The 17,977-nt window shown below is 39.4% G+C and overlaps 2 protein-coding genes across 2 annotated transcripts in view; one reads left to right on the top strand and one right to left on the bottom strand.

Moving 5' to 3' along the window:
- The window catches only part of SMPD4 (sphingomyelin phosphodiesterase 4, neutral membrane (neutral sphingomyelinase-3)), a gene marked incomplete at its 5' end in the record, with an annotated part of 17,063 nt that extends 10,890 nt beyond the window's left edge, over positions 1–6,173 (top strand). Inside the window, 9 exons of the mRNA XM_010004854.1 lie at positions 903–1,048; positions 1,465–1,555; positions 2,070–2,170; positions 2,449–2,612; positions 3,277–3,482; positions 4,022–4,255; positions 4,985–5,116; positions 5,257–5,385; positions 5,835–6,173. Of these exons, the coding sequence (XP_010003156.1) occupies positions 903–1,048; positions 1,465–1,555; positions 2,070–2,170; positions 2,449–2,612; positions 3,277–3,482; positions 4,022–4,255; positions 4,985–5,116; positions 5,257–5,385; positions 5,835–6,161 (1,530 nt within the window). The remainder of the gene's footprint in view (positions 1–902; positions 1,049–1,464; positions 1,556–2,069; positions 2,171–2,448; positions 2,613–3,276; positions 3,483–4,021; positions 4,256–4,984; positions 5,117–5,256; positions 5,386–5,834) is intronic.
- A 1,790-nt stretch (positions 6,174–7,963) lies between these two features.
- MED15 (mediator complex subunit 15) overlaps positions 7,964–17,977 on the bottom strand; it is a 22,178-nt gene continuing 12,164 nt past the window's right edge. The window contains 9 exon segments of the mRNA XM_010004792.1: positions 7,964–8,518; positions 8,667–8,765; positions 9,484–9,650; positions 9,847–10,007; positions 10,463–10,529; positions 10,695–10,758; positions 11,151–11,285; positions 12,168–12,295; positions 12,592–12,734. Of these exon segments, the coding sequence (XP_010003094.1) occupies positions 8,382–8,518; positions 8,667–8,765; positions 9,484–9,650; positions 9,847–10,007; positions 10,463–10,529; positions 10,695–10,758; positions 11,151–11,285; positions 12,168–12,295; positions 12,592–12,734 (1,101 nt within the window). The 3' untranslated portion in view covers positions 7,964–8,381.

Genomic DNA, 17,977 nt, shown 5'->3' with positions numbered 1-17,977 from the left:
CATCTTCTGTTATACTTACAGCTGTAGCTTTTGATTCAGGTACATTGTTCTCAACTTTTGAGAAACATGAGAGCTGTGAAACTTAGAATACAAATGGTATCTTAAAATCTGCCTTCCATAGTGGGTTAATATTAGGTCACTACTAATAAAGCAGATTACAGCAGCAAAAGAGTCAGTGCTTTGTCCCCAGATTCTGCAGCAGACCAACTCTGGTGCTGGGCATCCAGGAGAACTAGCTCTTTTTTACCTCATTCATCTCCCTGCTCTATCATACACTCACTCATTTATTCATAACATCACAGTGGTTCACCATCACTCCTTTTGCTGTTCCCCCCCAGGCTCATTCTATCCATAATGATGCTAGAAGCAACATGATCACACAGGACTTGAAGCAGTTCTTACTGTTCCCATAACTCTATCTAGGATTATTATTTCTTAGAAGGCAGATGAGTACCAGCATAGGAAGGAGAGCTCAGTAAAGCCAGCCAAGAGCATAAACAAAGGATCTGCTGTGCTGTCCATAGCAATGAACTTGTAACCATAATGAAAGGCTGCATATTCTTTTTTCAGAAAGGGGTAAGTTGGAATCTACAAGTTATTCTGTTCCTTAATGCTAGCCTGAAATTCAGTGCATTAAGAGTCCTGTAGATAATTTTTCTTACAATCACATTATAAAAAATACACTACTGTTTCGTAGTGAACTGATGGCAGAAGATGGATGCAGCTTGTCCCGGGGAGCAAGTCTGTCTAAAATCAGGTGGCACCAAACTACAGTGAAGAACCTAGAAGGAGGAGAGCATTTCTTGTATTTGTTTCTGATCTGAGCATTAATTTTCCTGAATTTCTCCTGGACATTTAACATATGATACTTATTATCTCCCTGTCTTTTGCTTTGAATCTAGGAATCATTTAAGCCCACTGAAGAGCACGTGCTGGTGGTTAGACTGCTTGTGAAACATCTGCATGCTTTCAGCAACAGCCTGAAACCAGAGCCCCTCTCCCCTTCAGCCCACTCCCACACAGCCAGCCCACTAGAGGAGTTTAAAAGGTAGGTACATGAGCAACCCATCTGAAATAAATAGAGCTTCTCCCTGAAAAGCTCTGCTTTCACCGAGAGGTTGAATTAGGTTGTTTTGATGGCTAAATACAGAAGCACATTAGAAGTACATGAGAGGTGATGGATGATGTTTCTCAGATCCACTAGATTGGGGGACAGCTTCAGGAAGGGGGATGTCTTGCTATTACACTGATCTATACCTTGGCACAAGTCAGAGAAAATAAAATGCTACCAGAGGATTCTGGCCAAGAATTGTATACGTATGTATTTGAGTTGAAATTCAATGGCCAGAAGTAACTTCAGTTACAGTTCTTTCTGTATTTGCAGTTGGGTTGGTTGTTTTTTTGTTTTGTTTTTAAAGTTTGCTGCTGGTTTATACACGTGATTGTCTCTGAATTTGTTTGCAGGGTTGTAATTCCTCGTTTTGTCCAGGAGAAACTTTATATCTTTCTGCAACACTGTTTTGGCCACTGGCCTCTGGATGCATCTTTCAGAGCAGTATGTACCTGTGTCTCTAAGTCTGTAGTCAACAGAGCTAGTAATTTGTTATTGCTGTTTAGCACCTATTTCTTGGTCTTTAAATTCCTTTTATTCTACAGCAGTGAAATTCTTTATTGAAATGATAACATTTAATGTTAGCAATTAGATGTAAGAAGGAAGTTGGATAGATCTTGGTAAGAATTACTACAGGTTGCTGGATGATTTTCCTGACATTGAGAATTGCTGTTTGAGAAGTCTGTGTTACTATTAAAACAGATATTCTTTTAAGTCCTTATTTCTTAATATTTTATCTAATATGATAGGTCATAAACAAAACTACTATGATACTAATTTACAGTAGACCTCCAGTCAATTACATCTGTGTTCAAGGTACTCATGTAAGGCAGAATGTCAGAAGAAATGTTTACAGAGGCCACATGAGGTTTAAAAGAAACAAACAAAAAACCCTTTCTGAATTCCTTTCAAAAAAGTACAGATACTCATGTGTTCTTTCATGTGTGATTGTGCTTAGGTTCTTGAGATGTGGTTAAGTTACTTGCAGCCTTGGAGATATGCTCCAGAGAAGCCACCACAAAGCACAGAGCCCATGCCTCGCAGCGTGTCGGAGAAATGGTAAGGGGAAACAACCCTGAGTACCTTGAGCCAAGCCCCAGTGTTTATGCAGATCCTGAGTAAACCAGCAGAATTTCAGGAAGTATCCACCAACCCTGAACTGGCTTCCCATAAAAGATCAGAGATTTTGTTTTGAAAGGAGTACTCTTTTGTCTCATGGAAATAAAGCATCTTTCCAGAGACAGTATAAAACGTTCCCTTAATGACTCATTTGGCAGAAGATGAAATAACAATTATTTAAATAGCTGTACTCACAAATCCTGTACTCACTTTGACAGGGCTGCCTTCATTCAAGAAAACCTACTCATGTACACTAAGCTGTTTGTAGGATTTCTGAACAGAGCTCTTCGAACAGACTTGGTCAGTCCAAAAAATGCTCTCATGGTGTTCCGAGTAGCCAAGGTCTTTGCTCAGCCCAATCTAGCTGAAATGATCCTGAAAGGTAAATGGATATTTTGACATCTTATGCTGTCCTGTCTCAATCTTTCATCACAATGGCTACATCTTAACTCAGAAGCACTGAGGTGAATAGATTTACTCTCCCTATTAACCATTCAGAGTCTTCACTAATGTTTGTCATACTGGTTTAATATGCCTGTAGCTCTTTTCTAACCACCAGCATTTAGATTTCACCCCACAATTTTTCTTTAAAGAATAAATAACACAGTATAGGGTACTTACAATACAGTCAGTTTCTCTTAACACTTGTCTTACTTATTTACCTCAGGATTAAAACTTTTTGTATATCTGAAGGTATCTGTACTTAGCAAAATACCTAGTCAACTACTTATGTATGCACTTTAGGATAATTAGGGTACAGTCAATTTGGGAGAAGCAAGATTTGGCGAGTATTAGTGCCTTAAGTACCATGATTTTCCACTGCCTTTGCTGAAAAAAGTTACAGGCTTAAAATGTTGACTGTATGGTCTGCATTTCAATGGAGTCTTAACATTTTCTGCTGTGGGTAAAGATGATTAAATGAAAAAAAATGTAATTAAGACCTTTTTCTCCCTAGAACTATCTGCCTACCTGAAAGCAAGTGAAGATGCTTTGTAGTGAAAACATGAGTATTATGAAGCCTCTTTACTATTTTTCTCACATTCTAGGAGAACAGTTATTTTTGGAACCCGAACTTGTTATTCCCCATCGTCAACACCGACTTATTATGAGCCCCACACTTGGTGGGAGCTTCCTCTCATCATGGCCTCCAACTATTACAGATGCTTCATTTAAGGTGAAGAGTCATGTCTACAGCCTGGAAGGACAGGACTTCCAGTATAAACAGATGTTTGGCACAGAAGTCAGAAATCTGGTAAGCAAGAAGGGTGTTGTCACTTGCCTCTTCACTTTGACAGGTGTTTTCTCAATGCTGAGCATCCATATTATGAGGAGTGGAAAATTTTACATCCTGCACTACTGTGTAGTTAAGTTTACTGATGGTTAATTCTGGAATCCGAGGGGTCTCAGTCCAGCACAACTGTAAAAATCTACCTTTATCTTTGCTAAATAAGTTAATATAGCAGCTTGCTGCCTTGGAGTAGAATATTGCAAGTATTTCCTCTCAGGTGTGCTTCCTGGGAACTTGTGAATCATTGTATTGATCAGTACCTTTAAAAAAAGTAGCTATAAAAATCTAAGAAGCATTAAGTTCCTTAAATGCTTCAACAGCAAAGACCTACCTTTGCCCTACTGGAAATGCAACTAACAGTCTTAGCACAAGTCCATATGAGCTAAGGGTCCATATGAGTTTGCTGGGTCTACTCTCACTCCAGGTACCAAGGCAAAGTTTTATCCATGTATTGATGCTTATTGGTCCTTTATGTTCATCCCACACCATTTTTTTTGTTTTAGGTGTTAAAACTGGCTCAGTTAATTTGTCAGGCACAGCAAACAGCAAAATCCATATCGGACCATTCAGCAGAGACAGTGGCTGGCCAGTCCTTCTTTTCATGGTTTAGATTTACACCATCTGAGATGAATGGTTCCTACACAGGCAATGACCTTGATGAAATTGGGCAAGACAGCATCAAAAAAACAGACGAGTATTTAGAGAAGGCACTGGAGTACTTGTGTGAAATCTTCAAGGTACGTAGCATCTAAGAACTTTTCTGACATGGTAGTGTGAACAGGAGTCAGGATTCATCAGACATACTTCTGCGTCTTGTACTTTTTAGGGTCATAAAACCATCCAGAGACCCTGCTAGCAAATTTTCTCAGGCTTTTAGGCTTAACTTTACCTGACCACTTCAAAACCACTTTTAGTACAGGCAAAGCTACAAGCGCTTAATTTCTAAATATTAAGCTCACCTTGTTTTCAGTGACTGATCTTTTGGAATATAGTTTTTTACCAAAGCTGTCCATTTTTGCCTGTTCTCATATTTACAAACAGGCAAGACATGGCTTAAATTTTAAAAACAGCCCAGCATCTCCTAATTGTAAAGAGCTATAAAATTACAACCTGTAACTGCATAGATGAATGGATGAACTGAAACTAGGCTGTTTCTTTGGTTAAACTTAACAGATTAATTTGTCAGCTATGCTCCCTTGTATAGGATTGACCTAGAAGACAGCTATTTAACAGCTCCTGAGGAGTAAGGGACATAAAGCAGAACACCTCTCTTGGATTTGAGGAGCAGAAATCTGGAGACTTTGCTCTCCTTTTAATGTCCAACCAAGGTGCTGTTAAGCAGTTCTCTGTATCTGTGCTGGCCTTCAAAGGCTTCCACTGCTAAGGAGTTCATAAAGGGAGAAAAATGAAATAAAAGAAGGGAGTAGATCAAACACCTGCTTTAGAACTGTGTTATTCTTGAGCAGCTGAATGAAGCCCAGCTGACCCAGATGATGATGCAGTGTGGGACAGCTCCAGATGAGAACGGAAAAAAACAGCTTCCAGACTGCATTGAAAGTGAGGATGGCCTCATCCTTACACCCCTTGGCAGGTATCAGGTGAGAGAAGATTCTTCTTGAAAAAAACTATTTTCCTTCTGTATCAACAGAAATTCAGTTTATCTGGGGCTGAGAGGTGCCCATATAAAGGTGTTTCAGGTGGGAGCTATAGGATAAGGGGTTTGCTTTCCTGTTTCTAGATGATAAATGGCTTACGTAGGTTTGAGGTGCAGTACCAAGGGGACACAGAGCTGCAGCCCATCCGGAGCTATGAGAACGCCACCCTGGTCCGCCTCCTGTTCCGTTTGTCCTCAGCTCTCAACGAGAGGGTGAGTACAGCTCTGGCCCCTTCTCTGTCTCCCATTTCCAATTCCTGTTCTTCACTGCACCTGCACACGCCTGACACTTGGTTTGTTCTTGCCTTTATTGAGGGTATTTCCTAATAGGATCAGGCCTGCTTCTGATCTTCTGATCTTCTCTATCTGTAGTTCTGCTTTTCCTAAATAATTCATTAATGACATTCTAAATGTATTCCTTATGCTTGATTAACAAAGGGAATTTAATTCAGAATTAATGTTTCCAAACAGGAAAAACAAATTATTTTCTTCCTATAGGTACGACAGATAAAAGGCAAGTCTGCACTAAAACAGTTCTAGCACTGATAAACTACTGATGGGTTTTCCCCTATATTTCCTATAATCCTCATCCTATAAATGAAGAAAATTGTAAAATAAGTTACACTTTATGAATACCAATTCTTAAACTTTTCTTACCTCAGTTTGCTGATCAGATGGATGTGCTTTGCTCGAGGGAAGACTTTGTTGGCAGACTTTGTCGCTATCATCTTACCAACCCACACCTCATTCAGAAGATCAGGTATAGTCCTGTGGTGAAGGACAGGACAAGCCAGAACTGGGGACCAAGAATCAGTCTGAGGTTTCTAGCTAGCTACAGGACTCTCATTTCTTTGCTGATGATCTACTTCATTGCATCCTGGTTTAACGTTGGGCCAGTGGGCTGCACGTTCATTATCCTGATTGGATATTTTCTTTATGCCATAATAATGACTTTTTTCTCTGAAGGATGGAAACCACATGAACATTAATTTCCTTCTCTCAGCTTACGCTTGTAAAAATAAATGTTTTAAGGATGAGCCTGGGATTGAATGACTAAAGTGTCTGAATTATTGTATCAGATCTTCCTAAAGTATTTTTTTAATATTAAAGTTAATTGAGTTTTATAAACAATTACATGGTCATGTGGAGTGGAGATAATCAATGTAAAATTTATTTTAATAAAAGCATTCCTATGGAATCCTCTGTGGGGGAAAGACTGAGCCATCAATATTTATAATGATTAAATGAACTGTGCATATGCAGAAACAGTTTTGAAGTCTTAACATCTCATTACATCTTGTTTGAAGAAAAACCGAAAGGTACTGCAGTGGCAGCTGTGAAAACTGCACTAGGAAAATTCCTGTAATCCTGAGGGACATTCATGTTTTGCAGCTCTTTCCAGATATGTTTTAAACAAACTGTTACAAAATAAACTCTATAAACATCTCAGTGGTAGACCCTGGCAGTAAAACCCGATTTCTAGCCTCATTTCTTGAGTTATGACTTAATTACTTACTTCAAATTGTATTGGTGCTGCTGGTTCTTTTGCCCTAGGGAAAAAGTCAGCCACGTAACAGTAGCAGTTTAAAAAAACTACAGCTTTTGTTTGTAGATACCATTACTAGTCTCTTGACCAGGTCCTCCACTATAAGGACTGTAAGACAGACAGTGTTGCATGGGATGAAGAGCCATTTATGATCTAAGAGTTATCACTTACCACAGAACAAAGTAACCATCATCCAATGGATACAACAGAACTGGTTTCTAGGGATCAACTTGGGAAGAGCAGCATGATGTTAGCATCCAACACAGGAATAATAATAAATTTATTACAATAGAAACAAGCAGATAATGCATTAGTTCATGTACAAAATACTGATGGCATTCTGCTGCCTCAAGTCAGTGCTTACTAAGTACCCACATTTAAAAACATCCTAAAACTGATGACACCACACAGATTTACGAAGGTCATAGCAAGTCTTGACACTACTGTAAGAGAGCCCAGCTGCTCTTTAAGGTTTGCTGCACAAAACAGGGAGATGGAGCAGGATGTAACGGGAAGATATGAAATCTCAGATTTTTCTGCTCCAGGAATTTAAGAGTAACTTACAAGCATAGGGAAAGTAAAACAATTGCACTACGGATGAAATTAGTTACTTGTGGCAGTTTTCATTAGTGCCCAACAATAAGGCAGCTGATGACTGACTTGAGTACCCAAATTTGCCCAAGGCACAAAATACTAGTTGTCAGTTCTACTCCTGAGCTATTTTGTTTTTTTCCTTTTCTTTGTAAACAAGCTGATGTAGCATAGAAGCATTTTCACTGAACTGTATAAACTCCCAGAGGAAGCCAGATGCCCTAGAGAGACCCAGTAAAAGCAATGGAGCTGCAAGCCTGTTGGATTGATTCGTGTTACTTGGTCTTACACAGTTGGCTTTTTTCCCCCTCACCTTTATGTACACGTTTACTGAGTTTATAACAAGTCACTGTGCACATCAGTATCTCTTCTTTCTCATCAACTCACCCTTTTAGAGCAAGAAACATGGTCCACGCTAACCAAAAACCATTTATACAAAGTAGTGTTTTAAAATAAGCTATAAAATACTTTTTTCCCCCTCTATTTGTTTCTCCACCCCCAAGTGTAATTATCCAGATTTATGTTATGCATTTGAGGGACACCTTAAAAAGCTGTATTTTATCCCATATCTGGGCAAAGCTAACAGGCAAAAAGATTCCTGCAACCACTGAGAAGTTTGCAAGCACATGTCAGCTGCAGCTAATTTATTTCTGGGGCAGCATCAGGTCACAAAACATACAGTGTGAAGGGAATACTGGCACTGAGCAAACTTTGAACCAAATTAGGACATTCTCTCCCTACTCCCTCTTATACCAGACTCCCTGATGGAAGTCCACAAATAATTTCTTCTCTAAGAAGACAGTAAAAACTCATCCTAATACAAGAACCATATATACACATTTTGTATATTTGAAAATGCTGGCAAAAGTCCACAGAGGCAGAAGATAAAAAGCATGAAAAGCTAAGTCTAACATCAGGTTCTCTACTGAACCTGACACCTAGAAACAAAACAACCTAAGGCTTCTTTCTTCTGAAGTACCCTCCCCAGAATGCCTGTGATTTTCCAGTGGCATGTGGAAGAGGCCAGCTGTCCAGACCTTCTTTCTTGCTTCATAACTTAGGAAGTGGGATGTTATGCAGCAGAGAGGCAAGCCTGACGAATACTCTGTGCCCAGGTGTTCAAGAGTGCAGTGACTGAATGCTTGTCTGGCAGTTGCAATAGTTTTGAAGTCATGTACCGATACACTGACTGCAAGAAGGGATTGGCTGCTGGAAATAAGATAACAGATAAATGGGAGTTATAATAAAAATATCATTAAAAAAAAAAAATTGTTGCCATGCAATATTAGCTGTTCACATTCCCCCACTAGTACCACATAACACATGCCCACCAAATGCCATGCTACCATCCTCATACCATACTGTCTGGGGTTTTTTATCCACAGAGGGCTCTGGTCTGGATAGTCTGCTGGGACGCTGAGCTGTAGTGGTGGGACATTTGGAAGGTTCTTGTCATCTAGAATACAAACACACTTCTCATCAGAACAATGTATTCTTTGCTAGATGGAGTGGGTTTTTTGTGCACAATTCAGCTTGTTTTCTAGCTTCTGAACACCAAGCAGGAACCAGGCTGTACCTCTTCATTTTTACTGGAAGGCAATCTCACTGCTCACTTTAACAACATACTTGACTTCTTGGAAGAAAAGCCTGGTAAAAATAGCTCCATCTCTTAAACATTTCTGCAGCTTGCCAATCTCACCATTCCATCAGTTGACTCTCACTAACTTAGACACCTTTTTGAAAATTAAGTGCCTTATATACTAATATTCAGGACAAGAACATTCATATTTCTCAAATGAAGGGGAGGAAGAAAGAATCTATTTTTCCCACTGGAATTCAAAAGCAAAACAAGTCTCACATATCAGTATAGATCCAATCAGCAATTAAGACTGTTACTATCAACAAGTAATTTCCTAGGTACTAAATGAGGCTACCAATTGCAACTTCAGTGCAATAAAAGGATCAGTCAGTGTGAAGGAAAACTCCAGGTGCACCCTGAAGCAGGCTGTGTAGAAGGTTGTGATGGAACAGTGCTGTGAATCTGCTAAGTACAGACTTCATGCAGAAGTCACAGGTTGGCAAGAGTCAAGACTATTAGCAAGAAACTCTTCAAATTTCTACAATCAAAATCAGCACTTTTTTCCCAATTGAGCCTTTAGTTTCTTCTTGCTTACCTAGCTTGCATATGAGATGCACTGTGCCATTATTACTGCAGTGGGAAGGGTCCAGGTTCACCAGAAATTTAGGATTTAATCTTGCAACTTCCCCTTGTAAGACATTTGGAATGGTCTGTCTCTCATCCTCCTCATACTTCCGTTTTCGAGGGGAAACAACTGGGGCCCTGTGCAAAATACAGCCCACAAAAGGACCAGGTGAAAATGTGCCCACACCACACTTGTTAAACATTTTACTTGTACAGAAAGGAAAGACAGAATTCATACCCACCCCATCTCTTCTTTTAGTATTTTCTAAAAGTAAATATTTATTTTCCTTCAATAATGAACATTAAGACAAGCCAGCAGGCCAATCACACATACGTGATGGGTGGTCCATGAATTGCAGTCATAGCTGGCATGAATGTCCGGTAAAGGGAATGGTTGAAGACTGGTGAACGGATGTTGGCCAGAACAGCATCCAGAAGTGGCTGACACAAGTACTGCTGTTTGGTGGGGGGCACTGGGGGAGGTGGTGGGGTAGGCTGGAACACAAGAGAAGGCCTTTTTCTTTTAATCATCACCAAAAAAAAGAAACCTCTACTATTGATTCAGTGAAATTTCATATCAGTTAACTTCCAATGCGTGAAATTCTCGAAACTGCATGCAGCAAAATTAAGGAAAAAAACAAACAAACAAAAAAAAACCCCATCTGCAGCTTCCATTTAGGGGAGTCTGTCCTGAAATCAGCTGCATAAGTTCAAAGAAAGAATTAATTGTCTTTGCAAAAAGCACAAGAATTTGAAAGTTCAGTTAAAAGATGCATACAGGTGACTTACATTAAGTAAATACCCATTTTTTTCCTTTTAAAAAATTTTGTCCAACCTTCCTTTAAGTCTTAACAGCATGAGCAACAAAATATGCAAAAAATTACCTTGCCAAATCTTAGGACCTTTTGAAATTAATTGCTTATCTCTTGTTAAAGCAAAGCTTTACATACCACAGCCATATCGTTCTTCAGCTTCTCCAGAGCAATCTCACATTTCTGCAGTGTCTTCAGAGGGCACCTGGAGAAAAGGTGAGATTCCGTCACCACAAAATGGTCACCTTGGCTAAAGAGTTTCAGCTGTCTAAGCCCCACAGACAGTTTCAATGCCAACATGGCTGGTTGGTAAACAAGTTTCTGGAAGGGTTGTGAGACACAATGCCCAGGCAAAAGGAAAAACAGTTACCGTTTTGAAGGGTCAGTCAGGATATCTAAGAGACTCTTCATTTTACTCAGGTCCTTCTTCCTGTCTGAAATAAAAGACATTAACACTGATCACAAGAATAGCTTCCAGACTTGCATACAGAAATACAGCATGCTGTTAACAGTGAAAATATGAGCCACTGCTGAAGGAAGCAGTGAGGATCAAAGATCTTTCATATAAGTATATCCACTGCGTAAGCTCCGTACATCTCAAAGGGATCAGGAGTAAAGGAAAACTGATAGGAATTTAAGGATGAGGATTTTACCCACACCTCACAGTAAAATCCTTACAGTCATAGGCAAGACAGAACAACTAACTTTCACTGTAATTTTTAAACCCTGGAAGAAAAGAAACTCTCATAAAAGGCAAGGCACTGCTTCTTTCATCAGAAGAGGCAGCTGGCAGAGGGAAATGCATGACCAATATTGGCAACCTCACCTTCATTTTTATCTATTTTATTGATCATCCTCCGGAGTGGCTCAATGTATTTTGATAGCTGTTTGAGTTTCTCCAGGTACTGTTGCTCCTCTGACTGGCTAGAACTGGCTGGACTCATGACAGAGTTTGGGTTTCCTGGCAAAAAGCAAACACAGCAGGTCACAGGGATGATAAAATGTGCTGAGCAGAGAATGCAGAACAGCATTCTCATTTCAGAATCTAGGCTTGAAACGTTGCACTCTCAACATGTAGTTCACATCTAATATCCATATCCACAACTGATGCCCTCCACAGCTTAAGTGTTTGTCCAACCTTCTAGACTGTGTAGGAATAACATGTTCTGTGGACAGAAAAGCAATTCCCATTTAATACCCTTTTTTTGTTCTGAAAAGGTCCGAAGTTTCTTATACCCATTGTCTAGGTCCTCATTTTGCCTTCACTCTGGTGCATTAAACACTAAATCAACACACTGAATTTGCTGCAGTTTTCTTTAGTTGGTGCTTTCCAAACTGCAGAGCACACAACATTAGTATGAGATGAAGCCAGTATCCATTCACAGTATCAGAAACTGCTTATTACATCTGGGAGAGAAAAGAGCACAGGTGTCGGAGTACCCCTAGGAAGGTATTTTTGGAGCACCGCAGCCTGTCACCTGTGATTAAGTGGTTGCATTGTTTACAATCACATGCTGTTTCTGTTTCTTCCTGCATGGAACCAAGGAATCATGATGCCTCTAAAAACCTGCTCCATTACATATAATTCTTTTTTCAAAAGATTGGGGAAGTTAGAAAAAAAAATTACATAGTTCAATGACAAGAAAAGACATTTCAATTTATTTTTATTTAAGATACCCGTGTTGTGTTTTGTGGGGCATGGGACATTTTCACTACTAGCAATGCTGGGTACTTTGTAGCTGGCTAAAGTTTATATGGTGCTAAACAGTAACAGGTTTCCTGGGAACTGTTACCAAAACATACCCCCATTCACAGTCCGCCCTACAGTTCTCAGATCACTTACCTGGAGTGTTTAAAGGACCTGGGGATGGGACACTAAAGTTCTGAGGTGTTCGTGCCGCTGCTGGGCTCTGGGATGGCTGTGGAGATGGACTGGGGAGAAAGCTGCTGGGTGATGGAGCTGGGCCAGAGCTGAAAAATAAGCATAAAGTCAAACCTGCCAGAATCTGACAAGGAAGTACGATCATCCTAAGAGCAGATATGCTTTTGGTAAGCACCACTACAGCATTCTGTAGCTCTGCCAGTAGACCTGGTGAAGATTTCACACTCAGCTTCTTTATCTAAAACACAGCGTCTCAGAGTGTATTCGGCACAACCCGTGCTCTCACTGAAGCTCACATCACAATTCATTCACTTCACTGGAAACACAGTAAGAGACACTGAATTCTTCCGGCACAAAGGTCCTCAAAAGTTGCAGTCTAGCTCACCTGACATTGGAATTTGGCTGAGAAGTTGGCTGGCCTGGCTGAGGAGACGGCTGTGGCTGTGGTGGAGGGGGCATTGACTGGGGTGTTTGAGCTTGTTGGACAGGAGATGGGGATGACATCATGGTAATATTGTTCTGGCTGACCTGAAACGTGGAAAAAGATAAGATAAATAGCAACCAAAGGAGTGCAGGATGAGAACCTATCTAAAAGGCTTTACCTGTGGAGAGAAGTGTATCCTCAGGCCTACAAGAAGCGAAAGTGTTAGTTTCCTGTTCTCCCTGTGACAGTCCCACCTGTGTCACTTCTGAGGCTCTCGGGGCAGTGCTTCATACTAACTTTACTAGAAGCAACCATTAAAACAGTATAAAATTCAAATAACTGTACAATGATTGTTCTTCATTTCCCAAACCATCATGTTGCAATTTAAATGCCAGAAGTGCCATCTGAAAAACCTGTACTTCATTAGAAATAAAGAAGAGCATGAAGAAAAGACAGTTCCAACTTGAGAATTAACAGCCATTAAAAATTCTCCCTCATTCTGACATTTTAATCAGTCTTCAAGGGTCTGTCAGACTTGACTGCAGCTTCCCAATGTTCTCTTTAGGAGGAAGGAAAAAAATTTAGCAAGCCAAAACACCAACACGTTTAAATATTCAAGTCTGAAAATCTGGGAGGAGACAGAAATATTTGAAACTTAGTGGACAGATGGGAAAAAACAAAGTAGCTTCCTGACCTTTGGAGAATGACGAGGTATGCCTGAAGGACAAAAAAATGAGCAAGATCATTTCTAGAACAGCACCAAAGAAACTCTAGGTAATAACTAAGCTTATTCTACATGCTGTAAAGTGCCAGAGTCAGATGATGTTTAATCTAGAGTAACATCTCACATTTACTGTCATTTACATTTTCCCCCTGGATCACTTAAAAACAAACAAACAAACTCTGTATCATGGCCAGGAACATGGAATAGTAACGCAGATATTAAGTGATCATGTTTAAGGCACATGCAGAATTTTTATGACCTGAAGCTTTAACTAAGTACATAGAAAGATAAACTGAATTACTCCATTGAGGCCACATACTGTGACTCAAAAACCCATGCACCCATTCTGGAAGTCTCTGATTAGCAACTTTATGAATTAGCAGCTCTGTTTCCCTCAGCCAAAGCTTTTTTTAAGCAAAGGTCTTGGCAAATCCACAAGTCCCATATACTTCATGGGCACGGCAAATTGGTGGTGTCCTTCACTTGCTCATTCCATCTAAATCATCCAACTGTGCCCAGAGGATGTGCTATTCAGCACATGAAAAAGTCAGTGCTGCATAGTCTGCTTTTGCATGTACACAATGAGTATGTCAGGAAATGCTTTCCTTTGAATACCACACTATATCTATGCAAGAGGTCACACTGTATTAAAAAAACAAAAATTAAAAAATGGGCCCAAACAATCCCCAGCTAAATGCAATGTAAAACTACTAAACTTGTAAATATTAGTTTATCATCTGTTAATGCATATTTTAAAATGAAATGCTGCCTGACATACTAGGATTTACTTGTTTAATCTCCAATAACTCCATTACCTTCATAGTCGCTCCCACAAAGCTATTTACAAGTGAGGCTGAAATTATGTTTTAAATCAGCTATTATATCTCCCTTTTCCCCACAGTCAACCCACACTGAGACAGTGCTTACTGCTTCCACAGGAGGTGAACTCTTTAACAGCATGTGTCTGATCAACCGTTGGAAAAGCATTTCTGAGACTGAAAAGCATAGGCTGCCTCCCACAGAAACCAAGGAAACTCACAGCTTGGGAAGGAAGCTAGGATGAACACCACAAAAAGCACTCCCTGATTTTTCTTTCTATTTAGCATTCTATTAAACAGCAAGTGATTTAGAACTTACCTATAGAAATGCTGCACCCATTTTTCAAGTCAAACTAAGACCACTTTAAAATGGCTCATCACGTCCTGAAAATCAGGCCTCTTCCAAATGTCTCAAGTTGGTTACATAAAATTACTCCAGAAAACTTAAATCCTTGTATTTTGGGAAGAAAGGAGAAAGGTTTCACTTGGGTTTTCTGCCAGATTTAAGCCTCTCTATCATTGACTTCAACACCAACGTCCCTTCATATTAATTTACAAATGTTGCAGAAAAATAGAGCACATGTAGCACCTACTGTGCACAGGAGCACAGAGGGAACTGTTCTGATACCTGTTTTTGCATTACCCTATCTCATTTAAGTGCACACACAGGCAAGCAGCTTTCCTTCTCCCAACAGGTTTGCTACCTGCAAACTTCATTTCAAAATACCAAAGGCTAGTCTCTTAACGTTAAGCAAAACCGTGACATTTTCAAGAACATGCACTCAGAAGTATGAAATTCTGAATTTACTGCTTTAGTTTTCTTCAAAAGCAGTTATTTGCTACTCAGTAATTTCAGATGTCTTTCTACAGAAAAGATCTTAAGATGTTCTCAGCTTTCTACATTGTGGGATATGGATCAAGATTGTAACAATTATTCAACTTCAACTGAACACTCCTTCCAACTGGCTCCCAGTAAAAAGAACACTTAAAACCCCAAACAAACAAACAAAAAAACCCCAAACAAACAAAAAACACAAAAAAACAAACCAAACCAAAACCCAACAAAATGAAACCCCACCCAAATAAACCCAAAAGACAAAAAAGCCCTCCCTCTGGAGCTTTAACTTCATTAAACTCATTTAGCATCCCTATTTAACTCCAGAGTTAAGCCACCTGTATTCCCCTCATCCTCAACATATTTAAGTAAATGCAGCTACATATGTCCTCAGTGCAGGATGAGGTTTTCTGCACCTACAAGCATATTCATGGACAGTTGACACAGCCCACTGAACGTGAGCTTTGTGACTCTACAGTGACCTGATAATGACAAGACCTAATTTTCTGAAGTCTTGCCCAAAAGATATTTAGGCTTGCATGAAAGAAGTTTGTGCTTAATATCTACTAGATCAAAGCTATTCTTGGCATTTAGAGCACACCGTGCTGGACAATAAACTGAGCTGTGAGGCCTTCCTCCAGCTTGTTGAGTCTCAGGCAAGGAACAGCACTCAGGAGGGAAGGCTAGTGAGAGAGCTTTTCAGAAGCTTCTGGTAGCAAAAGTGTACAAGATGCAAAAGCTACTGGCAAGGAAAAGGAGACTACAACAAGGAAGTGATGGGTTATAATGAGAAACAGCAGAAACACTTTTAGTCTAAAGGAAAACTCCAGAAAGCACTTACACTATGTTCTTACAGTTTGTGTTAAGCCAGTAAGCACAGCCTTACCTACTCTGTTGTAAATGGGGTTTAAAGGTCACCATTATGCTGCTCTCTGACAAAATGAAAACTCTCCAGAGCTTCAGGGAGGTTCAGATACAAGTTTCCATATTCGTAGTCATGACAAATGCCTTGCTTTATGTTAATATTAACTCAAGTTTTATTTTTTTTCCTATATTTTCAGTTTGCTGAAGATTTGTGCCAACACTAAATTGGAAGTTCATGCTACTGCAGACTGCAATAAATGGCAGGCAGACTGAAGGTTTTGACACTAGGAATACAGGAGAATTATTAGTAATAGCACATAAGTTATCTAATTGCTAAAGCAAAAGCTAATTATTAGATTACTTTAATCTTTCAAAATTTCCAGATTAGCAGGTTTTTTGAGCCAATCCAAATATGGTCTGTGCAACTTCTCTTACCTGTTCAAAAATTGCCTCTAACATTGATTGTAGTTCATGGTTGGTAACTATTCAGGCACAAACTTCAGCTAAGAAAAAAAAGTCAGTTCTACTTCTCTGGCAATTCAAAAGACATGGGGATTGTGGAATTCAATGCCTTATCAGTAAATATATTATTTAGATTGAAAAGACAACAACAACAGAAACTCAACAAACAAACAAAAGACAAAATCCTACAGACTCAACGAAGCCTTGTGATAAAAAAGGGCAGTCTGACATTTGTGTCATATGGGATAAAAATAAATAACCACATAGTATTGATATCACTTCTGGTACTTTTGTTGAAAGAGATTCTTCAGTGCAATATGAAGATTCTTTTCTGAAGAGAGAAGATATTCTGAGCCACATATCACCAGGTTTAAAAGACTTTTTATACTGTAGTCACAGAGATGACAGATTCTTAAATTAGTAATTTCCTCCAGCCCTTTATTTCTATTGTGAACAGCTGCAAGGGCTCTGATGACAAGGAAGTTAAAACATACCCAGCAGACAATAGTATTTAAGCATTTTACAAAATTAATAGGCATAAATTACAACATTTCTAATTTCTAATCTACTTAGAACTTGAACAAAGTGTTTTGGCAGACAGCACTAGAGAGTCATACCGAACCAGAGCTGTCAAGTGCATGGCATGTCAAACTGGCTTTAAAAACATGTTTCCAACCACCATTAAACCATGGCTCACTCATCATCCTACTGCCTGCTTAGGAACCACTTTTACTGCAAGCATTGTTCATGAAGAAATGTCCTTTCTTCTTCTGCCTTGTCTAGTTGTTCAGCCTTCTACATATTTTTCATGGCATGCTACCAAGAGCACTTCTTGGTGATCAATTTCCTTGTGTCAGAAATCAAAGCTCCTCAATAACCACAGACATGACAGAACTAAATTATCAGCCTATGGTACTGAATTATTAAACTTGGAGTCTTTGGTTATGACTCAAATATCCAATATAAGCCAACCTAATACTTAAATAAATATATATCAGAAGGCCTCAGCACCAAACCACATACTGTGAATACTTCACATGGGAGATGACTGTCTTAGTCTATATAGGCTGCTACAGCAAATAAAGCTCAAAATAAATTATCCTTTGACTCAACAGCTATGTCTGGGTTTTATTTCAGTTAACATATAAACAATAACCTGGATTGAAATGACCATCTATCTTAAACCAGAAACAACACCAGATGTGTTTGCCTAGGTCTGCAGAATCTTTCTGGTCACTTTAACTACCTTAGCAAATTCCTGAGAAGAAAAGGCTGTGCCTACTAAACATGTCACAGCAGCACTAGGAAGCAGTTTCAGATATTCCAGAGCCCCAGGACAAGCTTGAAAAGGAAACAAAAATGCAAAGAGTGAATAAACTTTTGTTAATCCTATGAACAAAATGCAGCAGCATTAAGAACAAACTGCTCTTGGTATTAAATTTAAAAATTATTATCTAGAAGCATGAGACACAAGGTTCGCAGGTAGAAAAATGCAGTTGAACACTATTCCACCACCATAATATGATGCGTATTTAAACCAACACCATTCACATGGGGCTCAGCAAACTTCTGCAGAGCAGAGCCTGTTTTTGTGACATACAGGTGAGAAGTCAGTTCTATTTCACTCTAGTTCTCCCCATTCCT

The sequence above is a fragment of the Chaetura pelagica genome, unplaced genomic scaffold (assembly GCF_000747805.2).
Source record: "Chaetura pelagica isolate M959 unplaced genomic scaffold, ChaPel_1.0 scaffold249, whole genome shotgun sequence".
Taxonomy (NCBI): domain Eukaryota; kingdom Metazoa; phylum Chordata; class Aves; order Apodiformes; family Apodidae; genus Chaetura; species Chaetura pelagica.
Note: the sequence above shows the minus strand (reverse complement) of the source record. Positions and strands in the feature narration are given on the sequence as shown.